At 48.0% G+C, this 23222-nt stretch overlaps 9 protein-coding genes and 1 non-coding gene across 10 annotated transcripts; 6 read left to right on the forward strand and 4 right to left on the reverse strand.

Moving 5' to 3' along the window:
• The first annotated feature begins 33 nt into the window (after nucleotides 1–33).
• Nucleotides 34–1308, forward strand: F5147DRAFT_676967 (uncharacterized protein). Its single transcript, XM_041436083.1, has 10 exons — nucleotides 34–113; nucleotides 166–224; nucleotides 275–338; nucleotides 394–446; nucleotides 499–546; nucleotides 602–708; nucleotides 761–810; nucleotides 860–949; nucleotides 997–1036; nucleotides 1088–1308. Exons 1-10 carry the CDS (start codon nucleotides 103–105, stop codon nucleotides 1094–1096), a joined length of 531 nt encoding a protein of 176 aa, XP_041297061.1. The 5' UTR covers nucleotides 34–102; the 3' UTR covers nucleotides 1097–1308.
• On the reverse strand, nucleotides 1269–1365 carry F5147DRAFT_t41. The gene has a single exon. It is a non-coding gene; the product is annotated as a tRNA-Leu (tRNA).
• Nucleotides 1366–1659: 294 nt separating this feature from the next.
• F5147DRAFT_676972 (Extradiol ring-cleavage dioxygenase class III enzyme subunit B) lies at nucleotides 1660–3071 on the forward strand. The gene is made up of 5 exons (XM_041436084.1): nucleotides 1660–2047; nucleotides 2102–2232; nucleotides 2288–2511; nucleotides 2586–2724; nucleotides 2779–3071. Exons 1-5 carry the CDS (start codon nucleotides 1777–1779, stop codon nucleotides 2953–2955), a joined length of 942 nt encoding a protein of 313 aa, XP_041297062.1. The 5' UTR covers nucleotides 1660–1776; the 3' UTR covers nucleotides 2956–3071.
• A 999-nt stretch (nucleotides 3072–4070) lies between these two features.
• On the reverse strand, nucleotides 4071–6397 carry F5147DRAFT_676974 (WD40 repeat-like protein). The gene is made up of 3 exons (XM_041436085.1): nucleotides 6076–6397; nucleotides 4466–6016; nucleotides 4071–4410 (listed from the first exon to the last, which is right to left on the reverse strand). Exons 1-3 carry the CDS (start codon nucleotides 6319–6321, stop codon nucleotides 4258–4260), a joined length of 1950 nt encoding a protein of 649 aa, XP_041297063.1. The 5' UTR covers nucleotides 6322–6397; the 3' UTR covers nucleotides 4071–4257.
• A 310-nt stretch (nucleotides 6398–6707) lies between these two features.
• F5147DRAFT_769809 (kinase-like domain-containing protein) lies at nucleotides 6708–8223 on the reverse strand (the record flags this gene model as incomplete). The annotated part of the gene is made up of 6 exons (XM_041441079.1): nucleotides 6708–6841; nucleotides 6893–7079; nucleotides 7131–7324; nucleotides 7377–7725; nucleotides 7780–7863; nucleotides 7987–8223. 6 exons carry the CDS (start codon nucleotides 8221–8223, stop codon nucleotides 6708–6710), a joined length of 1185 nt encoding a protein of 394 aa, XP_041297064.1.
• Nucleotides 8224–11740: 3517 nt separating this feature from the next.
• On the forward strand, nucleotides 11741–12524 carry F5147DRAFT_676995 (uncharacterized protein). Its single transcript, XM_041436086.1, has one exon. It carries the CDS (start codon nucleotides 11746–11748, stop codon nucleotides 12301–12303), a length of 558 nt encoding a protein of 185 aa, XP_041297065.1. The 5' UTR covers nucleotides 11741–11745; the 3' UTR covers nucleotides 12304–12524.
• A 544-nt stretch (nucleotides 12525–13068) lies between these two features.
• On the reverse strand, nucleotides 13069–14963 carry F5147DRAFT_676999 (uncharacterized protein). Its single transcript, XM_041436087.1, has 5 exons — nucleotides 14798–14963; nucleotides 14392–14735; nucleotides 14071–14344; nucleotides 13711–14020; nucleotides 13069–13584 (listed from the first exon to the last, which is right to left on the reverse strand). The coding sequence occupies exons 2-5, from the start codon at nucleotides 14473–14475 to the stop codon at nucleotides 13164–13166; spliced, it is 1089 nt and encodes a 362-aa protein (XP_041297066.1). The 5' UTR covers nucleotides 14476–14735; nucleotides 14798–14963; the 3' UTR covers nucleotides 13069–13163.
• F5147DRAFT_677003 (uncharacterized protein) lies at nucleotides 14959–16799 on the forward strand. Its single transcript, XM_041436088.1, has one exon. It carries the CDS (start codon nucleotides 15072–15074, stop codon nucleotides 16482–16484), a length of 1413 nt encoding a protein of 470 aa, XP_041297067.1. The 5' UTR covers nucleotides 14959–15071; the 3' UTR covers nucleotides 16485–16799.
• Nucleotides 16800–16820: 21 nt separating this feature from the next.
• F5147DRAFT_677004 (uncharacterized protein) lies at nucleotides 16821–19007 on the forward strand. The gene is made up of 10 exons (XM_041436089.1): nucleotides 16821–16886; nucleotides 16935–17043; nucleotides 17096–17145; nucleotides 17193–17328; nucleotides 17383–17824; nucleotides 17875–18007; nucleotides 18060–18258; nucleotides 18308–18568; nucleotides 18623–18714; nucleotides 18772–19007. Exons 1-10 carry the CDS (start codon nucleotides 16857–16859, stop codon nucleotides 18835–18837), a joined length of 1518 nt encoding a protein of 505 aa, XP_041297068.1. The 5' UTR covers nucleotides 16821–16856; the 3' UTR covers nucleotides 18838–19007.
• A 1373-nt stretch (nucleotides 19008–20380) lies between these two features.
• On the forward strand, nucleotides 20381–22807 carry F5147DRAFT_820513 (cytochrome P450; the record flags this gene model as incomplete). The annotated part of the gene is made up of 13 exons (XM_041443669.1): nucleotides 20381–20801; nucleotides 20858–20954; nucleotides 21007–21140; nucleotides 21195–21320; nucleotides 21376–21625; nucleotides 21678–21803; nucleotides 21862–21964; nucleotides 22021–22107; nucleotides 22165–22199; nucleotides 22256–22302; nucleotides 22352–22474; nucleotides 22528–22557; nucleotides 22612–22807. The coding sequence occupies exons 1-13, from the start codon at nucleotides 20620–20622 to the stop codon at nucleotides 22805–22807; spliced, it is 1536 nt and encodes a 511-aa protein (XP_041297069.1). The 5' UTR covers nucleotides 20381–20619.
• Between the last annotated feature and the right edge of the window lie 415 nt (nucleotides 22808–23222).

The following is a 23222-nucleotide window of genomic DNA, read 5'->3' on the forward strand; positions in this document are numbered from 1 at the left end:
CAGAAAAGGGAACAACCGTATCACAATCGAACGCGTCTTTCGAGTTGACCATCGTTCACAAACTTATAAAGATTTTGATATTGTTATATCTGCGCGATCGAAATGACCTCGAAGTAAGTGTTTGTGTAACGGCTATATCTCAACATGCTGCATGACTTCATACAGGTTTACCCCTTCGCAAGCTGTTGATATGTCTAAAGAGAAAGACTGGTCGATGAACCTCGGTATTTTTATTCATGGCTCGTCGTGAAACGCGCCCAACTTGTTATCATAGGGATGCTTGATTGGGATAACACGAGCATCGTCTTCACCAAGCGCAGCCTGGTCGAGTTCCTCAAGTAAGTGGCCTGTCAAACGTCTTCCTGATACCCGCGAGGCTCAGGATCCATCCAGATACACAGGGACTACTGTTGATACTGGCTTTAGCAATATTCAGAAACTGCCTCGTGAATAATCGAGATTATCTCCCTTAATGAGAAGTGCTCATTTGATTCACAGGATATGCCAAATTTGGCAAGCTAACGAGCACCGAAGAGGAGCTGCCTGGTGATTTTGGCATTTGTGACCTGGTTTTAGTCTTTGACAAAGTTGGAATAAACAGAGACAGCCACGAGTCCCACAATTTCTTCGTCAGAAATCAACAGACTTCTTGCGGAAGAATTCACAGATGATGCATTGTCCACTGCCCCGCCGCCAACCGCGACACAGGTGCAGTGACATTCAGATGCTCCCTTTGCCAAATTTAACGTAAAGCATTCAGCCAGTTCAAACTAGTTCTCCGGGCAGCCCGGATGACTTCAAGCCTACGAGGTATCGTAGACCCAACAGTCTTGTGGTACGAACTAATGCAGTCAACTAGACGCGTAAGAACGCAGCCGGGCGGTCATGACTCTATTGGCAATTTGTTCGGAAGCGAACCACCCCAGGCTCAATTTATTCCCACTCGCAAGTACGTGTTATTTGCTTCGCTGTCTTCTCCACTTATCCCAGCTACAGGGTGCGACAGCGTCCAGGAGGAGAAGACAACATCGAAGGGGTGAGCATGCGGCACAATTCGGTTCGACTTGTGTCATTGATTTCCTAGTAGCTTTTCTAAGAGTGATTTTTTTGCGTGGATATACCAAAACGAAATCGAGATGTACCAAAGCTGTTTTGTTGTCCAACAACCTGTAGCCATCATTATCATACTGTTGGTTTTTTATCTTTATTGTGAAGGCACGCGCACTATCGCGTTATTCTATGGGCAAGGATCAAAAAATATAAAATTATGGTAGCGGCGAGGTTCGAACTCGCGCGGACTTTCGCCCATTGGGATTCAGATCGGTTCTTAAATCCAACGCCTTAGACCAACTCGGCCACGCTACCAATCACCTGATGGCAATATTTAACAAGCTTGATCAGCAGAAAGGTTTACCGGTCTATGAGGCAAGCCGTCGATAAGTCTGGCCCAAGTTGTGTCGCAAAGAATACAAACTAAATTATATATGTAATTGTCTCGCTATTGACGCGGCCCAAACTACACGTGCGAATTCAATATGGGCCAATCTTAAATCTTCCATCTTTCTGAAAAAGCCGTTCAAGACTCCTCGTCATGTCACACTTTCGCCGACGTGTCACATGCGCTACACAACGTGACACGTGACATCTCTTTGACTGGCCGGACAGATAAGTATGATAATGGAGGAGCCTAGTAGAAGGATAGCCACATCAAGGTCAATGCTGTTCAAGCTATAACGTTGGAGACGACGCTATTCCTTCTCTTTAACTAGCATTATAATGTCTTTTCCGAAAACACAAAGCGAATGGCGAACCGCATTAGATGCACTTCCTTCTACCCCAGAGAAAATCCCTGCTTTCTTCTTTGGGCACGGGTCCCCGATGCTCATTGCCAGGCAGGTCACGAACTCACCCATAACAAGTACCATGGGCCCGGGGGGCGATCTTGCAATTTTTTTGCGTGATCTCGGACCAGTTTTGAGGGCCAAGTACAAGCCGAAGGGCATTGTAGTATTCAGCGCTCACTGGGAAACGATAGGGGTACGTCATGGTAAGGATTACAGTGTACTCCAAAGGAACCCTTAGCTGACATCAGGTTTGACAGTGACGGATTACGGAGATAGAAATCCTTTACTCATGGACTACTTCGGGTTTGAGCCTTATTATTATCAACAAACATTCGAATCCAAAGGAAACCGCGCCTTGGCTGAGCGTATCGTCCTGTTATATAAAGAGGTCTCTCAACAGAAAGTCATTCACTTTTTTCATACCAATTTTGATATGTCTGTAGGTAGGCGGAGAAGCCAAGCTCTTCGGCATTAGCGAGAACCGCGGATGGGATGGCCGGACTTCTCCGCCACGTCAAGGCCCGGGATTCGACCATGGGGTTTTTGTTCCTTTCAAGCTTATGTTTGGGGACAAGGTCGATGACGTGCCTATCGTTCAAGTATCCATCGAAAGGTCTGGTGATCCAGAACAGAACTGGGCGGTCGGAAAGGCCTTATCAAAACTCAGGTTTGTATCCGGGTTTTCTTTATATTCAAATCTTCTAGTAAGAGCCGACATTTCTGACGTTCTCTCATTCATAGGGAAGAGGGAATCCTCATCTTGGCAGGTGGTCTGACCGTCCACAATCTTCATGATCGAAAGCAATTTTCAGAGAAGTCAGCGTCACCCGACGTGACGATGTTCGATCAGGCAATAACAGTGGCTGCATCCAAGTCCCAGGTTTATACTACATACTCATCTCTTTTCAGAATTGCTCATTTTCATTCTTGACAGCTTGACGAACGGAAGCAGTCGCTGTTCGACCTCATGAAGCACGATGGTTTCGCGCAGGCGCATCCCTCTGTTGAGCATTTTGTTCCGCTGTACGTTGCGGCAGGCGCAGGTGAGGAGGGGGGCGTTCAGGTCGTCAGCGCCATTTACTCTGCTCCGACTATTGCATTCGGTATTTGATCATTTGCAGAAGAATGTACTTTGCATAGAAGCTACGTTACATCGCGAACAAGATGAGCATCAATATTCTAACTGGCATATGTAATGAAACACGACAATAAGAAATAAAACACAGAAGCCCAGGGAGCGATATGGCGACAAGAAAGGATAAAGTTCAGGTGCATACATTGATGCATCTTGCAAATCCGAGAGGTATCCTGGTACGTACGGCGAAAACATCCAATTAATCTTGATTGTTTGACATTTCTCGTCAACGAGTCTCCTGCATGACGCACAGGCAACTCTTTATGCTCCACCGCCATTAGACTCTGAGTTGCACATCGTAGGATCGCTCAGGCACGTCATGATATTAATATCGAAATTATATTTGCTCTTGTGATTGGCTATCCTCGTATTGATATCTGTTGTTTCTGGCATCGAGTTCGTGATCTCAAGCAACGGACAGCACGTTCTGGCTTTCCGCTTTTGACTTCTGCTAACTTCACAAGTGCAAGCTGCCACGATCGAACTCCAATGCTGCTGGTGGCACCCAAGGTCTATTTGCAAGAAGCCGATGACAACACCACAGATCACACGCTCATCCCGCTTGCCCATGGTACAGATGCCGTGACCTGTATGCGCGTCTGTAGGTCGTGGTTCACATTACAATGCATTAATTTACTGAATTGGCTTACTGACGGAACGGACCATCGTTCTTCAAAGATTTGAATCGATTTCAAACATTAGCCTATTCCGCGGTTCCGCGATATCTTGCCGCGGAGCCATCAGTCAACAGCAGGGATGCGGAAGGTGGCCGCTTCTGTAAGGTGGCTTGGTACCGGTCGGTGATTACTATGTAAGGCACCGTGCGCAGTGTTTCCACCTTAATTCCAGAATGTCGTTTCCGAAGACACAGAAATGACGAGCTGTGTTAGGCTCGCTCGCTCCTGCTCCAGAGCATTCTTCTTTGAGCATGGCTACCCTATGCTCGTGGCTGAATAGGCCAAGAATACAGCTATGGGATCGGATGGACGCCTTGCGAAAATTTTGGACCTGCTCCAAGGTCGAAGTTCAAGCTGAAGGGCATTGTCATATTCAGGCTTAGTACCCCTTGCGCTAACTCGGACTAAGTATTGTGTTCGGTATTTGATCCTATATATAGACTTGTTTTGTACTAGAAGCTGGACTATATTGCGAGATGGACATTCTAGTCCTACATAATGAACTCGGGAATGACTAATGATGCGTCATACACAAGCAACTCGAAAGCAATGAGATCCAGGAAAATTACGACAATGAAATAGAAGAAAAGCATATATTTTATCAAAGCCGGATATCTCCAGCAAAAGACCATATTCTGATGTCTCCGTCATCGCTACCAGAGATAATCTTGTCCTCACCAAGGCCCAAACATGTTACAGCGCCACGATGACCAACCAATGTAGCTGTACATCGGCCTTCCTCGCGGTTCCACACCTAAAAGCGGATATTTAAGTTTCAAGGCATATGATTATTCAAGAACAGGGCAGACCTTGATAGTACGGTCATGACTGCCGCTGATTAACCGCAGCTTATCGCTCGCTACCGCCCAGACACCTTCGATATGGCCGAATAGAGTCTGGGTGGCTTTCGCCGTATCAATGTCCCAAACCTTGATAGTGTTATCAAGGCTTCCAGAAATGAGCACCGGCCTCTTGGCACGTTTCCGATTGCCACCTGCCAGCACTTCCCTAGTGACACGATCAAGGCTCTGTATGTCCTCCATGCTCTCGCTGTTAGCATCGTGTGTAATGACCGTGCAAACTTCGAAGGGGTTAGTTGGGTTTCCAACTTGGGCGATATGGGCCATGTTACTGTCCGCAATGCGATGCTCTTGGCGACCGATGCCTTCATCACAGCGCTCGTCCACTTCCAGTAGTTTCAGGCTCTGCACTTGTCCAACATGTCCCGTGAACTGGCGCACGCATGTCCGCCGTGCAAGGTCCCATAAGCGAATGGTCCCGTCATCTGAGGCTGAAAACAATAGCGTGCCTTGACATATCCTTGGCTCACTACCCGATCCGCAGCCCATCTCAACATCCGCTGGGTCTTCAGACTCCCATAGCCGTACGGAATTGACCCAGTCACGGTGCCCGCGGAGCGTGAACGCTTCGCCCGTGCGGAAGTTCCACACCTTTACAGTGGTATCCACACTCCCGCTAGCAAGCACGTTGGAATCGAAGTTGAGACAAACGACACCCTCCGTATGCCCCTCGAGCGTACGTATGCACTCCCCACTTCGCCAATTCCACACTCGAATGGTGTGGTCCATGCTTCCTGTGATCAATTTCGCTTCATCGAACTGTAAAGCCCGCACAGCACGCGTATGTCCACGGAGGCAGCGTACCTCGAGGCCGGTCTCAATGTTCCACACACGCACAGTACGGTCGTACGAGCCCGTGATGAGGATTGGGAAAGAAGGATGCTGCAAGGTCTCATCGAACTGGAGACACATGACACCATCTGTGTGCCCACGTAGCGTCCGAACGGAACATCGCCCTCGACGCCAATTACGCTCGACTGATAAGCGCTCTGAATATACATCCTTCCAAGGCCGTGTGAACGGTAAGGCGTCGGGTATTTCGGAAACGAACAAGTCAGGGGTATGATGAGGTGGGAATGAAGGGGGAGACGACGATGGAGACGCGGAGTTCGTACGGACAGCACGCTTTCGTTCGAGAATAGGTAGCCCCCATCCACACTTGAGGCATTTTTGCCCAATGTGCTGTTCACATATTCCGCGCCATAGGACGTCGTCATCGGCTAGGCTTTTCCACTGCTTGCTCACCTGAGCAGCGCGACAAAGAGAAGTAGCGTCGAGATACGCAAGAACTCTGAGTGATACCTCCCGGGGAAGGACGGTGAATGGGTCAATGCGGATTAGCTGACCAAGCTGCTCCGTTAGCAAGGAGAGCTGAGAAAAACAGCACATAGTAAGAATGCCCTGGAGAATGAGTTCTCGCCTAGGATGTGATGACGAGGAGAAACCGGACCAGATGGCATTTACAGCTTCTCGCTCTTGTACGGGGAGAGCATCAAGAGCCTGTAGAGCTTAAATCAGCAGCCGAACAGCTCATCGTGCGATCAGCTAATCAGACACACCTGCTGTAGCTTCAAATTGGTACCCTCGTCTGCCATTCGCTGATGGCGAACACATAGTTTTCTCTGAGCGGTTGGAGTAGTATACATCTCAATGTCTGAGATTGTTGGGAGCGGAGATGAGCCGGAAGAAGAAGGCTCAAAATTTGAGAAAGGTGAGGGAGATCGCTTATGGTCTAGATCAGGAGTTAGGCCCGAAGCGAGACGTGGAGCAGGCAAGGTATCGCATTCAGTTGTTGAGGTCTCCATAGGTGAAAGAATGAAAGACTGAGGGATTAAATAATAATCTCATGCTACTGTTAATCGTGTCGAATGGAGTCAAGACTTGCCCCACTCGCGAACATCTCACGCAACATCACGCAACTCTAGCGTGTCACACCATAATAGTTCGTGTCACGCAATTTCAGCCAACATAAGCTCGGAGCCAGCAACAAAACATCTGCTCAACGACAGGCATAATAGTACTAGACATCATGTGTACAGTGGTACAGTGGTACTGAACAGACCGTGGAAAATCAATTCAACAAAAATATGACGTGAACACGATACAGAATCAATACAACACAGACAGGATACACGCACTCATCGATCAATATTATAGGATACCCACAAATCAGATACTACCCTCCTTCCTCTCAATCAAGCGTGATCTTAAGCTGATCCAGAGGTATTGGTACAAAAGTATCCAAATCGATCGACCGTGAGCGTAGCTCAGCCTCGCAGTGTGGCGGAACCAGAAGTCGGTTCAAGTCTGGTCGCACCGACAACTCTGTCATCAACTGGTCAGCGGCCGTTGACATTCGAAAACTGCTGACAATACCTTCCCGTGTGAAGTCAAATAAACGTGGAAATTCCTTCCCGTTCGGCATCCTTGCCCCCTCCACTCGTAGCTCGTCAAAGAATGAGTGCACCATAGCCTCTACTGCACTTAAACGTGCCCCCGGCGTATATTCCAGTAGCTTCGCAACCAAATCAATCGCCTCGGGCGCAGTGCGTGGTCGGAATACCTGTCGTACGTAAGTACACGAGGTAACAACGCCACAAAACGGCGGTGATACCTTGGAGAACGGATGGGGCTTGATTTGAGGGAACTTGTGCTCCATGTAATTTGGATTCATCGTCTTAATTTGTTCTCGCGATGGCGTCCCGAGAACCTTGATGATCTCCACCAACTGGTCGATACCACTCTCCCCAGGGAACAGAGGTTGGCCTAGCATTAGCTCCGCCATCACACAACCCGTCGACCATATGTCTAGAACAGCGTTACTCTCCCCCACACAGTACGGAATAATATTGTTACCCACCAATGTTTGTTGTGTAGTTGGTAGCACCGAAAATAAGTTCAGGTGCTCTGTAGTACCTCGAGCAAATGTAACTAACATTTGGCTCTCCAGCGACGAGGATTTTTGCTGAGCCGAAATCGCACAAATTCAGAACGCCCGTGGCAGGGTTCAACAGGAGATTCTGAGGTTTAATATCGCGATGGCAGATGCCCACTGAGTGTATGTAGGCAAGTGACCGGAGAAGCTGATACATGTACAGCTTGATTTGAAGCATCGGCATAGGCTGCTTCAACTTTGTGTAATGACGGCTGGCGCGGTAAACGGTGTCTGGAACGTATTCAAGAACAAGATTGAGGTAAACTTCATCCTTCTAAAAGTAAAGCTGAAATCAGCGCCAAGATGAGGAAAGGGAGATCTTTCAAACCTTTTCCCCATTGGAATAGAAAAAAGCTTTGAGGTCGACGACGTTTGGATGTGACACAAGTCTCATGATTTGTAGTTCACGATTCTATTCGCGCGATATCGATGATATCACGCCGACAAAAACCGTTCCATCAGCATCATCTTGAAAAGCAGTCCACATCACGACCAGCGCAGAAGCGCAATGTGACAAACAAAAAGAATTACGTACCTTGAATCGCTTGTCCTGAAGGACTTTCTTGATGGCTATATCCTCTCTATCCTTTGACTCTCCTACAAGTTTTGCCTGGTATACAACTCCAAAAGAGCCATTTCCAATGACTTTGCAATTTGTGTAGGCAATCTCCCTCTGTTCTGATGTTTTACCGTCTGTTGCGATGACCTTGACAACCTTATGGGGATCATCGATGGCTATTTGAGTAGAAATGTCGTTAGATGAAGATGACATGGATATGAAGGAGACAGAAGGAGGCAGTGAATGAGACGGGAAATGACGGGGAAGAATGACAATTACAAAAGAGACATAGCGACCAAATTTGGATGTAGAAAAGTGTGGAGGTTGATTGAGAGCACGTACGAGATATCTTAACACCATTTATTGGAACGTTGGAAGCCATCTGTGAAAAAGAATTGCTCCTTGCAGGAAATCGCACGTGTTCTTTGAAATCGGAAGGAACAAGTGGCACGACTGGTAGCGAGCGCCTACTTGATGTTGATGATGCGGCAGTACTGAAGCAATTAGAGCAAACTCGCGGCTAAAAAAAAAAGCAAAAGAGTAAGGGGACTAGAAGTTAGTGCTGGAGATGTTAACGAAGGCTTGTTGGGAGTTGAAACAATATATCGTTGATGGGAAGAAGAGAAGGTGAACGACCAGGAGAAAGGGTGACTTGAGATCCTGTGACCCCAATCATCCTCAGCGACTGCCAAGCAGACACAAACATTCACTTGGTCTTCAACGGCAAAATTCCTGGATTCAAGTTGTACAATAATGTCGCTCGACATTATCAACAAGTCATCAGTATTATATGCAATATCCTCTCTATAACTCAATTACAGCCTCATGCTCGTATTCCAGACTGAGTTGTTACAACGGCTCCCAGGACCCTGCCCGACAGCCCGAATCCCAACCTTAGCGTCATCACAAGGCGCTACTGAGAACTGCATTCACTTCAGAAGCAGTGTTTGATGCCATCAATGCCACCAGCGAATCCATGAATTCCACAGCATGATAACATTCGTGGCATCCTTTTCAGGGTACGTCAACCTGAGATTTTCATGTCAACATCCTCCGTTATGTTTGGACTCATCATCGGACTCGCATTCCGAGGCATACCAATTAGGCAATTTAGGGGTCACTACATTCGTGCTGTCCATGCGTAATGGGTCTGTGCGTCGACCAATGTTTCAGACCCCGTTATCGCAGCAGTGGCGCCTGACACATGACCGGAGACTGTATGTCACAGGCCCCGCTCACGGGTTCTACTTATTACATAGTCAAATCAAGGGTTTGTTTCCCGATAAGTAAGTTGGTTTGGATTTGTTCTTGACGAACCTGGCCGTACGTAACATCCACACAGCCCGTCTCATTCAAATACCGCGAATTTCCGCAGATATTTGGTCATCGACACGAAATGTGAAACACAAAGAAACGCTTCAAGTTCGCGGATCAGTGCTAACTGCCACTATCATTTTCTTGTCCTGTCATTAATCGAGGTATCGTTTTGTTGGTTCAATCATGTTGGCTTCGATTTGTCAGGGCTCCGTGTCTCTCGGATGACCCGGCCTCAGGATTATGGTGTGTACAAGCCATTTCAGTGGACGCTAAAGTGGCTCATTGCACCTGTCGATCATACAGTGATTCCTTGCAAAGTTCGCGTTGCTCAAAGGTAATAAGTCTCAGATTCAGAAAATGAAGTCCCTTATTCAAGGATGGAAGCTCAAAGGCTCCACCTTTGATGCGATTTCAGACACATCAGTCTGTCCATTTTCGTGGTGAATATCCTCCTTGAGAAGGGAGATTAGCTTTCCAAAGATGGTGTTTGTTTGGTCAATCCCCTGAGCACTGCTTGATAGAAATTTATTCCGATCTGTCACCCAGATAAGTTTTCACTGTTGACGAAGCCCACTTTGAGACATGCCTCTCACTAGGGCTCCCCCTTAAGTCCTTAAGAGATACAACAGCACCCTCGCAAGCCACTCCACTGACTCATCTACAGACCGACCATTTCAGATATGTCCTCGATGGAAGATGAGTAGATTCACAGGCTGTGCAATGTGATTAATGGCTGGGAGTGGCAGGGGGTAGATCCCTCCCATTCACGTGGACAGGTTGAGGCCTGCTGAACTTTTGAACGACGGAACTTCAAGTCAGGTGTGCCCCCGTGGCAAGGTTGCCCTCCGTTCTACGTTCCACGCATCACCATGATGCAAAGTCAGGGTATGTTTCTCCGTGGCAATTCAACATTCAGATTCATCGAACAACCCTGATACGCAGCCACTACTACAGTTGGCATTCAAAAACGCCTGGTTTTTCTCGGCCACTTCAACCTCCGAGAGGGTCGCGGATCGTTGAAGCACTTATCGTAAATAGCCTCACTACTATCATCATGGTGGGAAAGCCATATCGCCATGAATCGGGGGGCACTGTTTGCGATCGATTTTCAACATTTGTCCCTGCACAATCAGCTATGATACATCATGTAAGCAAGCATGTTGGAAGATTGTCACAATAAATCAAACTACACACTCCCCCTGCCCATACTTACCAACTTTTTATTGGGTTTCAATACAGGTAGGGTGCGCGATCGAAGTTGTCGGTAAAAGTGAGGACTAGCGGTGGGCTACGTTTGGCATACTGAAGACACTCAAACACATCTGTCGAACTCCAGTTAGTGGGAAAGTACGTCCAATATTTGACTTCATTCGTTCAAGATAAACACAGCAGGGTAAGGTCCTTGCACAATTTTCCCCTGTGAGTGTACAGCAAGGTGGGTAAATGAATGCAACGCGGCTTAAAGTAGTCAGATAATAGCTGCGGGACCACGAGAGCGACACCTCCTTTTAAACCGATCGTTGTATCAACCCATATCTTGGACGGTGCAACCAGTGTATGCGTGCATTCCTCGTGCGCGGTGTGGGGAGGTGAATTGTGATCCCACATCAATGTGAGCGTTTATTGACTGCTTGAGGACAAGACGATCGCCGTGCCGAGATTAGCATTGTCCGCTGCTCCAGTCGCACCGTCTTCCTACCGACCTTTATGAACCTGGGCCGTTAAACACGGGGAGTTTTACCTACGTGAAAAGTCGAGATGTTCCAAATCATGGGTGCTTAATATTCCAGTTGGCAAACACGCCCTCCACCGCGTTTTCAGAATTTCTGGCTTGTAGGCGCCTTTCTGTCTTTAAAAACGCGAGTGATTGGAGACAGCGAAGACTTATATCACCTCTATAGTCATGAAAGTCCCTGTAAGCTCTTTCCGCGAGGTTGCTGCGTCTTAGACTTACTGCCCTCTTCAGAACGTTTACGCACCTCGTAATGAGGATGATGTTGAATTACAATCCATGACCCCCGTCGCTCTAGATGACAACAACCAACTTGCTTTTGAAAGGTTTGTCCCCGAATCGATGGTCGTCTCATTCAACTCATACTGTTTCTAGCAGTTTTGACGATTTGTCCTGGCGTTTGCCTGGCTATGAACAGGATGACCCCTTGATTAACGGGCTCCAGACATATGTGTCGCAGCCTGCATGCGCACTGCTTGGCGAATACCGTTACGCTGATGCGGGCTTTCATATGATCAGCAACTTTCATCAGAACTTCATACGTGACGGGGAGCACCATAGACCCTCCTCGCTGTTGTCATCCGGTAGCGAATGGTTCCAGCACAAACACTCCATTCCAGAGCTTAATTTTCCCTTCCAAGACGCAGAAGGCAACCAACACGTCCATGGCTCACTTTCGCTGGCGAATGACTCGGATGGGCAAGGTCAGGTGCTCTAATTCAGAGCAGTGTATTGAACCTAATGATAGCTATTATGCAGATGCCGTGACCATTTTTGAAGATCCTCACGTCTCGAGTGCAGATGACTCCCACCATCCAGCCATTGTCGGTGGTGATGTGAGCGACAGCGGACCGACGCCACCCGCCACATCATCCGGTGACCCGAATATCCTTCGGTGTCAACACCATGTGCAAGGTCAACCTTGCGGAGTGCTCATCGAAGGAGGATTCTCCAGCGTCTTAAAGCACTTCGCCTACATGCACGTTCGCCCTCGCATTTACGCGAACGCAAGATCTGACCGTCCCGAGGAGTTTTGGATCTGTCGCTGGGGCGGCAAGTGTGACAGCCGCATTCGCAAGGAGGGCTTTAAGAGGCATGTCCTTGGTCACCTCGTTCGGTGGAAATGTTCCACTTGCTCGTCGACATATTCTCGAGATGATAGCGCCAGAAAACACGCCAAGGATTGTGGAGATGGTAGGATCGTCATGCTGCCGCGGCTGGAGGTTCGTCCACGACGGCTGTAAGAAGGGGGAAGAAAACCAACACACAACTCCCTTAGTGCACTTATATAAAGGGGAATTCTGGGAATTCTCTCGGTTGAAAGTTCCCATATATTTATAGCTCGAACCCATCAAGTCTTTGTGTATGTACGCAGATGGCTTGCAGTACTACTTACTATACTTACTCGACGAACGCAGCTGTTCGCTTCCTAATTCCTATTTCCATCTGTATCGAATCTCACAAATTCTTTTGAAAGCAGCTGGCTACAGTAACATGCGACCTCAACTTGGCAGCAAAGTGCAGTGATGGACCTACCGCAATTCATTCTAATCGGTTATCGATTTGCATCTATAGACTAGATGCCGCACTAGTGTGTCATACAAGTGCTGCGATTAGAAGGAAATAATAAGCGCCCTATAGAGATAAGCCTAGCAGGCTATATTACATTCAGGAGTCGAGGGTAAAATTATGTGCATAGAAGGAAATCACCTACGATTACGGCTCAAATCACGATTAGCATGCGCACACCATGCTCTATGCACGCCTTGTGACCGTCAGATCTCAGCCTGAGAGCCGAACGCACATGATCAATATAATGATTGTGGCCTTCTGGCAAGATGCCATTAATCAGACTTTCTAATGGCCCGAAGTCATAAATCAGGAGAAGCTGTCGGACGTACCCTAGCAGATCCTAGTAGCGTATTACCGTAGAAAAGTTAGTAACAGTGGCGATACTTCCACGTCTGATAATGAAGCCCGTAACACTTCCCCTTGGATGGCACCAGAAAAACGTAACAACCAACTCATAATTAAGATTATGGCTGCTTTATGACGTGGCCCTTCAAAATACCAACTCGCGTGTGTAAGGCGTGAAGTACGAAGCCTATTCCCCAAACCTGCGTTTTTTGCCTCTGCCGAGACCATTATTACCGTCACCTCTTCCGAAGCCACCTCTATCCCCACCACCTCCACCTCTGGTCCGTCCCCTCCACTGCGGACCTCTCCATCTTCCACGGCTCATTCCTCTGGGCGTCCTTCCTCCTCCTCCTCTCCCACGCCCTCTTCCTCTCGCCATCTCACCCACCTCACCCACTCCTTCTAGTGATATTACCCCATCCTCCAGCTCCATTGCTACATCCGAAAATTCTTCCTCATTCAAATCCGCAGCAATAGATACACGCATGAAGTCATATGCGACAACGGCTTCACCACCTCCCCACGCTTCGCTCGCTTGTCGTTCAATTTCGGCGATGACGGCGAAACGGGTGTCGTGAGGATTTTTGAATTGTTTAGGAGCTGGAAATCTGAGATAAGTGAGGAAATGAGCAGCAAGGCGGACAGTGGGCGTGAAGATGACGTTTGAAAAGAATGATGCCACAGTGTAGAAGCAAGTTAAATGAGATCAATCTCAGAGTATGTGGTGTACTCACCGGCTACCAATGTGATTCAGAACGACTTGCTGAGCTCCAATTTTTTTCGCAAATGTGCCCGCCATTACCGGAGTGGAGTGACCCCTTGCCGCAACCTTGCTATCCACTTCGTCTTTGGTTCGTCGTGCTGATGGGTCAATTTGGCGAGAGATGTACGTATCCGTCGCTTCATGAATGAGGAGTGATACGGGCATAGTTGCAGAAGGCTGTATAAGCGGGATAATCGGTGATGCGTCATATGTATCACCCAGAATGACAAGTTTGCGATGCGGAGGATTAGGCTCATGCAAGACATAACCTATGCAAGGGTCTGTGGGAATTCATTCAGCACTAGCGCATAAGAAAAGTTTAAATTCCCACCTCGATGTAATATCGGCCCTGCATCAACTACAACTTCACCGTAATAACCCGTACCACTTGTGACACCTTTCCAGAACCCATTGTCATCACAAAGGAAATTCTGACCAGGGCACTCGCTCGGATGAAGCACGGCAGGATCGCATGAGGTGGGCGTGTCGGATGATGTTAGTAGTTCATGGACCACGTAGCGCTCTCCTGTGTGGGTGAGGGTCATGGTAAAGATTGAGCGAACAAATGTACGGAGGCCGGCAGGACCGTAAAGTTCGATTTGTGGCTTTTAAGGGGTTAGTCATGGATATCATACACAGCTTTATAACACACAGGACCGTCTGAGGCTGGGAGGTCGCCAGAGGAAGCTATCAGTGGCGGGTGGAGGACATGTCTAAGGAAAGTGATTATTCCCATTACATGGTCGGCTAAAAGGGCACCGGAGTAAAGATAAGAAGTCTACAAGTCTGGTGAAACAAACCATGCATATGAGTGACAAATAACTTGGCCACTTTGAACGCTTTAAGGACTGGGTCTCCTTGACCGCGATGCTGCATCTGAAATTGTCGCACTGTTCCTTCTGCACAGTCGACCACTGATGACTGCTAGTCAATTCAATCAAGCGCTAAAGAAATAAAGCGCACTCCATAGCGAACCGTCGCCGATAACGTCTGCGACTAAGTATTGATGGTCTCTGTAATAAGATCGACATGAAGTGGCTCAAAGTGAAATGTCATACCAAGACTAGAGCAGTTGCGAGAAATTGAAGGGCCACCACCGCTGGAGGTGCCCAGGAAAGATATATTCATGCTTCGTGCCATGACTAGTATATTCACGTAAAAGGCAAGTGAAGTTGAATGTTGAACAGAGATTGTTGTGGCTGACTTTGGGCTGACTCTTGTTTGCAATCGAACTGTCAGTGCTATCGCAAAGCTATTGCGCTTATTGCGCTCAAATATTCACTGTCGTTTTGCTATAACTCGCAACTGTCGTTCATTCAAGCCACTGTCATTATGTTCACGGACCCTTCTGCTCGCGTGCCCCACGTCTTCGTTATACCCCCCGAAGAAGAGCACTCGCAAAATCCTCCTTGGTGCTGTTTTGACGCAGACCTGCCTCCAGAAAATAGCAGATCCGTAGAGTTATCCTCTGCTAACCAGCCTGACATCTTATCCGATGTACCCTTCTTGCTGCACGAGTCAGAATCTACTTCTTCCTTCCACCACGAGCAGCCTAGTGCAAGCCCAGTGGTTCTCACACAGTCCAGGAGCTCTACATCTAGCAATAGGAGCGAGAAGCATCAGAACCCACAGCATATCGTTATCTCTGCCATGCACAATAATGACCTCATTCGCATCGTCCAGCATGATGTGCGAGAGGATTCGGATGTGATTGAGGTCGTCAAGGTCAAACGTCCAAAGGACAATAAACCCAATCACACGGATCACATCCCACCGTCCCCGTCTAATCAAGAGCCACAGTTAAAGCGCTCAAAGACTTTCCGTGCTCGTGCGTCCCGTGCCTTCCAATCCATAAAGAATGTCTCTCTCCCCCATTGCAAGCAAAGCAACTCCAAACCGCATGTCAAGGACCTTTGGACATCCACTGAGAGCATGCCAGGCATCTTCAGAGGTGTTTTGCATTCCAAAGAGGACGTACCACCAACGGCGAGTCGCAAGCTTTCGAGCTTCTTCCAAAGACAGCCGTTTTCCTCGGAGGGAATCCTCTCGAGCTCGACGACTACGTCATTGCCTTATCTCAAGGGCTCTGACACCACTCCTTCCATTGCTGAGATCCGGCCCTCGTATGAGTTCATCGAGCGGCCCCTCACTCCCTGTGCACCCACGTACGACCACAGTCTTCGTCGTCCAGTGTCTTCAGCAGACTTTCAGCGAGCTCCTTCATCCGAGTCCAAGTTCAGCAAGGATTTGAAGCGACCTGTCTCATCACAGGATCTTCAACGTCCAGAGAAAGACTTGCGTCCTGTATCTTCGGATGATTTCCAGCACGACGAGCGCCCGACGTCACCCAACCCCCCCTCCACCCAAGCATCGCGCAAACGTTTCTCCGTTAATGAGCTGCACCGCCTTTTCTCCTTCTCTCCAGAACCTCCTTCCTCTTTCACGGTTCCTTCCGCATCCACATCCGCATCGACCTCGAGTACACACTCTTATCCTGATGTCCCATACACCGCGGTGCATTTTGTTGATGATGATTACGGAAGGGAGATTGAGGGCAAGTATGGTCGCAATCTCGACCTACTTGATGGTGACGATGACGAGTTGCCTTTGCCCTCACGGCCAAGGGATATTAGTTTCGAGTTGCGGCTTGACAGTTTGCACTTTGACTCGCTTTCGTTCAATGCTGAGGATTTTGATGTGAGCATGAACTTGGAAGCCTCAGGGCTAGGTATTTCACGGCAGTGATCTCCGCTTTTCATATGCTGTGAATGTGACAATTGCTGCGGTTTTTTGCAGAGCACATACATATGATTATGCTGGGCCTAGCGGGGTTCAAGTCAATGCTTCATTTCACGACTTGTACGATACCGATCCATATTTACAATTCGACCACCTTTTTATGCCTACCTCGAACATTCTCGTATATTGCACGAAGCTTCTAAGTTCTTGTCGCAACTTCATATCAAAATCACTCATTACTACTACATAAACATAATCGGTCCCTTGCTTATACATAGGATGTGACAGTGATGTGACACCGTGACAATAATACGATTACACGATATTCCGACCGAGAGAATTTGTTTGCAAAGGACTTGTCCGGCTTCCACCACATCAATGCTCCAGCTTCAGAGAGCAACGCAAAAGGTATGAAACTTTGCCTTCTGACACTCTGCACTACTTACTGTCATGTAGAACGTTGCACGGAGGTTGCGTAAGGCAACCGTCCAGCTTGGCGCGTGGAACTCTCACCGGGGGCTTGCTACGCCTTCAGGTCCTTATGACGCCGTCATTATTGGTGGAGGTAAGTTGCAGCGAGTCAGAATCAATCGAAATTGATGAGTACCAAATTTCAGGTCCTGGTGGATATGTTGCAGCAATTAAGGCTGCTCAGCTCGGGTTGAAGGTATAGTTCGGATGACGGGACATGGATAAGCACTGACGATTTCCCAGACAGCATGTATAGAAAAGCGTGGCAGCCTTGGAGGTACTTGTCTCAACGTCGGTTGCATACCTTCAAAAGCCATGTTGAACAACTCTCATCTCTATCATCAAACGAAACATGACCTCCAAAAGCGTGGTATTGATGGTGTGCAGAGTCTCCCGCGCGCGTTTCTTGACTCATTGCTCACGGTGAAATCAGTTGCTGGCGTTTCTCTCAACTTGCCCCAGATGCTGCAGGCCAAGGAGCAATCCGTCGTTGGCCTTACCAAGGGTATTGAGATGCTCTTCAAGCAGAACAAAGTCGACTACATCAAGGGTAGTGCATCGTTTGTATCTGCAACGCGTATCGCGGTTCAGCTCAATGATGGCGGGTCGGCCGAGGTCGAGGCGAAGAACGTAATCATTGCTACTGGCTCCGAGGTCGCACCCTTCCCGGGCGGTGCTATTGAGATTGACGAGAAGCAAATTGTCAGCTCAACTGGTGCCCTTGAATTGCAGAAGGTACCTGAGAAGATGGTTGTCATCGGTGGCGGTATCATTGGCCTCGAAATGGGCAGCGTATGGAGTCGCTTGGGCGCAGAGGTGACCGTCGTCGAGTTCTTGGGCACAATTGGAGGTGCCGGTATTGATGAGGAGGTTGCGTGAGTTCTCGTGAAATCAGAATACGATTTTCAAACTGACAATTCCAAAGCAAGCAATTCCAGAAAATTCTCACCAAACAGGGTATCAAGTTCAAACTCAACACTAAGGTCCTTTCTGCAGACAAGCAGGGTGGGAATGTCATCATTCAGACTGAGTCTGCCAAAGGCGACAAGCAGGAGACGGTGGGTGGTGGTTTATGGACTGGTCTAATTTTTACCAACTGGTTTATTACAGCTCGAAGCAGATGTCGTCCTTGTTGCTGTTGGCCGTCGTCCGTATACTGAGGGCCTCAACCTCGAAGCTGTTGGTATCGAGAAAGACAGCAAGGGCCGCATTGTCATCGACGACCAGTTCAACACATCAGTGAAGAACATCAAGTGCATTGGTGACGTGACTTTCGGACCTATGCTTGCTCACAAGGCTGAGGAGGAAGGTGAGCCCCATCGGTGCTGTATTATGGCTCAGAACTGATGACAAGGCAGGCATTGCTGCTGTTGAGTACATCAACGCAGGGCACGGGCACGTCAACTACAACGGCATCCCTTCTGTTGTCTACACTCACCCTGAAGTAGCATGGGTAGGAAAGACTGAGCAGGAACTTAAAGCCGCTGGTGTGAAATACAATATTGGCAAATTCCCCTTCGCTGCAAACTCACGTGCCAAGACCAACCAAGACAGCGAGGGCTTTGTGAAGTTCATTAGCGAGAAGGAGACGGACCGCATTCTAGGTGTCCACATCATCGGTAAGACTGGTAGAGAGAGACTATCGTACTATACTGATCACGTTTTCTTTCTAGGTCCTAATGCCGGTGAGATGGTCTCAGAAGCTGTTCTGGCAATGGAATACGGTGCAAGCTCCGAGGATATTGCACGGACAACGCATGCTCATGTATGCACTTTGCCGTGTCTTTCAAATAAGTGATACTAATGTACATTTCTTCGACAGCCTACCCTGAGCGAAGCATTCAAGGAAGCAGCAATGGCTGCCTACGGGAAAGCGATTCACTTCTAGATTACGATATGTTTATCCTTGTCGTGGTCTGATGATATGTGTTGCACACCACCTACTAGTAATGGCATTTAGAACGGATTCCATATTTACATAATACATTCCAGATATGTCAACTAGGTTTTTGCAAATTCAACGGCGGCATTGCGGCCCAACCTTTGAGCCTACACCTACCGATGACATAAGCACTCTTCTGTAAGATTGGCGGTTAACTTTAAGTAATTTCAATTTATGTATATGTAAGTATGATAGCCTGAGTGCGGCATGCCGCATCACGCTCGCCACTAGACTCGTAACCAGTCTGACTATGCGTCAATTTGAGATGGTGAGAATGTATAGACGTAGTCAGACTGGTCGAGATCATCTCGGAGTGATTTGGCAGGCGAAGCGAGGAGTTTGAAATTTGGCAGATGCCGATATGCCGCTTTGGGTAACGGTATATCATGATCACGCCGGAGCACTACTAATCATTGATTATGACAATCAAAATGATTCCAATTCTACCCACCCATGATGATGTATCAGCAGCCTGGCTCGGATATTCATTCCTTCCAGCCTCGACGAGGAAGTTTTTCTTGGATTGCGGATGACGGTCATGTTGTATCCAATCTCGGAAAGACCCCCCATGGCAACTTGCAAGGCACTTGTGCAATCTCGTGTCTCGCAGAAAGTAATGATATGAGGCATCTGAGCTGGGACAATTTCGGACGTTGTGATCCTTGGGAAAGAAGGTCGAGTCGCGAGAACGCCTCGAGAACTTGCTGGTGTTGTGTCGTTGAGAGGGTCCTCGTAAAATCCGTTGGGAGATTCTCAATTGGAGCAGCGAGAGCAGACGCATAACTTGATTGGAACTACCTCCGGCACGACCGGCACCTATCAAATTTCAAACTCCTCACTTCGCCCTGCCACGCCACTCTGAGATCGACCACTACACCACTCGAGTATCGGTGGTAGTATACGCCAGGCTGGTCATGAGCCTAGCTCGCCTCATCTTTCCTCCCGCGTTAATTTATCACAAACTAACATTGCAATGGCATGTGCAGATATGAACAGGAAGTGCTTTGAAGCCTGATTGTAAGACGGGGAACCATACTGCAGTCTGCAGTGGCGGTCAATATCAATGTGACCAACGATTCATTCAACAGGTGCGACTACAACTACTAAATACTCATCACATTGACAGTTGTATGAACGAACGAATTTCGAGGAGGGACTCCCGAAGTCTGTATGCGCATCGCGGATACGGAATTTACACAGGTGCTGTCAGGAGGAACGACTATATTCCATCGTCCATAAAGGTCTGCCTACGGGAGACTACACGGGCTCACCGATCGGGCGTAGTAATGGTGCAAACTGAGTGTTCGTGCAACGACTGCACACAACTCTTTGGCCCCTGTCAAATAGACCCAACATTTAATCCATTGTGCGGTAAATAATCATACCTGCATCTACTTGCAAGGATACCGCCTTTGCTTCAATTACACACCAACTTTGTGGAAGTCCGCAGCTCACACATTTCAATTGCAGTACTCTCGCGTAAAGACCCAAAATAGTCAAGGTTCGGTATCGTTGGTCGTTAGCTGCTAAACAAACTTCCAGCCTGTTACCAGTGAACCAATAATCACACGCCAGCACCCACACAGCTGCAGCGCCTCCTAGCACCGACGCGTCCGACTAAAGGTATAACTTACCTCCGGCATCGTGCGATAGCCGCGATTGCTGAGGGGTATTAAATGCGCTTTCGATAAGGTCTGTTCTATCCATCTTCCACTCTTCCAATCCACCATGCTACTACTGTCTGACCTGCCCATTTCTGACAACATGCAGCTCGTCCTCGGTGTTGCAGCTTGTATTCTGGCAGTAGTAATGATTGCTCTGGCTCATCGTCCTAGATCAATGAGCGGCCTTCCTCTCCCACCTTCTCCTCCCAATTGGAGACTTATGGGACATTTCCTTCCTCCCCGCAAGTAAGGATTCTCATCCATGATTTTTTGAATTCTGATCATGTCCTATCGGTCGTCAGTTCATTTCTTACTGTAGCGGAATGGATTAATGAGTACGGTCCTGTAATTACCATTCGCGCAGGAACTGAGAAAGTTGTCATTATCGGCCGCCACAAAGTTAGTCCTTCCACGCTCAGTTGTCATATCCAGGCTCAAAGTCCTGCTGTAGGCAGCTATGGAGATTATGGAGAAACAGGGCAGGGTGCTTGCTGATCGTCCTCCCATGAATGCTGGACAAATGATTACCGGAGGATTGGCCATTGGTTTTACAGGCGTTGGGGACAAGTTCCGCCGGATGCGTAGGTTCGTACTCTGCGTGACAAAAAAGCCGCTATCTGACATTGCAAGGTGATCCAGAGCGATTCATACGCATCTCCAGCCCAAAGCAGCTGAAGCATATCAGCCTATGCAAATGTCATTTGCGAAGAACACGGTCCTTAACGTTCTTGATGATCCATCCAACTTCCAGAACCACGTGATAAGGTAAGCATTTTCCTAGGTCTGGGATATATTATTTCGACTTACGAATATTTTAAAGTTATGCTATGACGACGATTCTGACAGTGGCATATGGGAAGGATACACCTACATCTGCAGCTGACCCCGAAGTCAGGGCGATTCGTCAGTTCATGTCTGTATTTCGGACAGTCCTAAGCCCTGGCGCTTACTGGGTGGACACGATCCCCTGGCTCAGATACCTTCCTTGGTACGGCAGAAATTTAAAAGGGGAGTTTGAGAGCAGTCGGAAAGTCTTTGTTAGTCAGATGAACCGCTTGAAACAACAATTAGTACGCGTCTCTGATCTACCAGTCTTCACATGTTATCTCAGTTGTCCCACAGCAGAGTAATGTGGACGCAGGTCCTTCGTTCGGGAGATATGTGCTAGAAAATGAACGTCTCATTGGCTTGTCTGAGTCGGAGGCGCATTTTCTTCCTGGCACCTTTTTTGCAGCTGGAGGTGATTCGGTGGGGCCTGGTTTATCCGAGTCGTTTCTGATGTTATGTGGCTGATATCAAGTGTTAGTCTACTGCAGCAATATGCACGGTGCTGATGGCAGCTGCATGTTTTCCTGAGGAGCAAGCTAAAGTCCAGGCTGAGCTTGATGAGGTCGTAGGAAGGCACCGAGGTAGGTCCGTAGTATTTTCTTGCAGTCCTGTCGATTCAATGATTTCCTCACAAAAGCACCGACCTTCGCTGACCAACAATCCCTTCCTCTCCTGGACGCCTTCATCTCTGAGGCTTTGAGATGGAGAACGCTGAGTCCCAATGGTGAGTATCTTCATTGTCGGTCCCGTAGCTGAAGTTCACACATTATTCACACTGCAGGGTTTCCTCACCGAACAACTCAAGATGTGATTTGGGTAAGTGCTCTTCAATAATTTGTCGTGGGAAGGATAATCTGATATTCGCTGGGCAGGAAAACTATTGCATTCCTGCCGGAACTACGGTACTCGGTAGCAATTGGTAGATATCATCCTTTAAATTGCGAAGGTCTTGACAATTACTCTATCAGGGCTATCTCGCGAGATTCAGAAGTTTATCCTGATCCTGACGTGTTCAAGCCTCAGCGTTGGATGAATGACCGAGGCGGCTTAAGAGATGATCTCACATTTTTTGTCTATGGGTATGGTCGGCGGTAAGTAGTGTCGTCTTTCGGGTTATATTCTCTTTGATTATCATTCATTCCAGCATATGCCCCGCTTTACACCTTGCAAACAGGTAAATGTATTCTTTCATGCACACAATCCTCGCGGCTCATATCGACCGGTTCAGATCAGTGTGGATCAACTCAGCCCTTCTGTTTTGGGCTTTCCAGCTCACTCTAGATCCTACGAAGCCGTTGGATGACGTGGGCTTCATGCGTGTGGCGATGCCATATGTCTCTTGCCCTATTGTGTTCACACCGAGGATTCCAGACGCAGAGCTCAGGCGCATCATGCGTATTTATCCTGAGGTTGACGCGGAATGAGATGCCTCTGCGCCTGTGTTATCGCCACTGAGGAGGAAATGAAGAAGAATCGGAATGAATCACCCATATCTCTGTCTCGCAGTATGATATTTCAATTTTTCACCACGGTCCAAAGTTTATGTTGTGTAATGTATGTTAGATATCGTTGATTGATGAGTTTTTTCTTCTTTTCGGAGATCGCGTGCAGGTCTATTACATTCCTACACATGTGTAGAGAAGGAATCATATACGTGCCTTTGAAAGTTGCCTTGAACAATGAAGAAGCGAAGAAGACTTCAGTTAGGTCGTTATAATTTTTAAAGGCCCAGATGACCTCGAGGCGGGCCACTCAAAAGATCTTATGTTTTATTCATTGATTTTCAAAGCATACTCCGACAACTCTGACCCTGATCAAAATATTTATGATTGTGCTCGG

The sequence above is a fragment of the Suillus discolor genome, assembly GCF_016758755.1.
Source record: "Suillus discolor strain FC423 chromosome Unknown F5147scaffold_8, whole genome shotgun sequence".
Classification (NCBI taxonomy): domain Eukaryota; kingdom Fungi; phylum Basidiomycota; class Agaricomycetes; order Boletales; family Suillaceae; genus Suillus; species Suillus discolor.

Coding starts and splice junctions, on each gene's coding strand:
- F5147DRAFT_676995 (XM_041436086.1), top strand. CDS start 11,746: ATGACTCGGATGGGCAAGGTCAGGTGCTCTAATTCAGAGCAGTGTATT.
- F5147DRAFT_676999 (XM_041436087.1), bottom strand. CDS start 14,475: ATGGGAATAATCACTTTCCTTAGACATGTCCTCCACCCGCCACTGATA. Junction 14,345..14,391: donor TCCCAGCCTCAGACGGTCCT/GTGTGTTATAAA, acceptor ACCCCTTAAAAG/CCACAAATCGAACTTTACGG. Junction 13,585..13,710: donor CTGAATCACATTGGTAGCCG/GTGAGTACACCA, acceptor CACTTATCTCAG/ATTTCCAGCTCCTAAACAAT.
- F5147DRAFT_676972 (XM_041436084.1), top strand. CDS start 1,777: ATGTCTTTTCCGAAAACACAAAGCGAATGGCGAACCGCATTAGATGCA. Junction 2,048..2,101: donor AACGATAGGGGTACGTCATG/GTAAGGATTACA, acceptor CAGGTTTGACAG/TGACGGATTACGGAGATAGA. Junction 2,233..2,287: donor TCGTCCTGTTATATAAAGAG/GTCTCTCAACAG, acceptor ATATGTCTGTAG/GTAGGCGGAGAAGCCAAGCT.
- F5147DRAFT_677003 (XM_041436088.1), top strand. CDS start 15,072: ATGTTCACGGACCCTTCTGCTCGCGTGCCCCACGTCTTCGTTATACCC.
- F5147DRAFT_676967 (XM_041436083.1), top strand. Junction 339..393: donor AGCCTGGTCGAGTTCCTCAA/GTAAGTGGCCTG, acceptor GGATCCATCCAG/ATACACAGGGACTACTGTTG. Junction 447..498: donor CAATATTCAGAAACTGCCTC/GTGAATAATCGA, acceptor TTTGATTCACAG/GATATGCCAAATTTGGCAAG.
- F5147DRAFT_677004 (XM_041436089.1), top strand. CDS start 16,857: ATGCTCCAGCTTCAGAGAGCAACGCAAAAG. Junction 17,146..17,192: donor CTGCTCAGCTCGGGTTGAAG/GTATAGTTCGGA, acceptor ACGATTTCCCAG/ACAGCATGTATAGAAAAGCG. Junction 18,259..18,307: donor TCACAAGGCTGAGGAGGAAG/GTGAGCCCCATC, acceptor ATGACAAGGCAG/GCATTGCTGCTGTTGAGTAC.
- F5147DRAFT_676974 (XM_041436085.1), bottom strand. CDS start 6,321: ATGGAGACCTCAACAACTGAATGCGATACCTTGCCTGCTCCACGTCTC. Junction 6,017..6,075: donor CCAATTTGAAGCTACAGCAG/GTGTGTCTGATT, acceptor TAAGCTCTACAG/GCTCTTGATGCTCTCCCCGT. Junction 4,411..4,465: donor GTCATGACCGTACTATCAAG/GTCTGCCCTGTT, acceptor ATCCGCTTTTAG/GTGTGGAACCGCGAGGAAGG.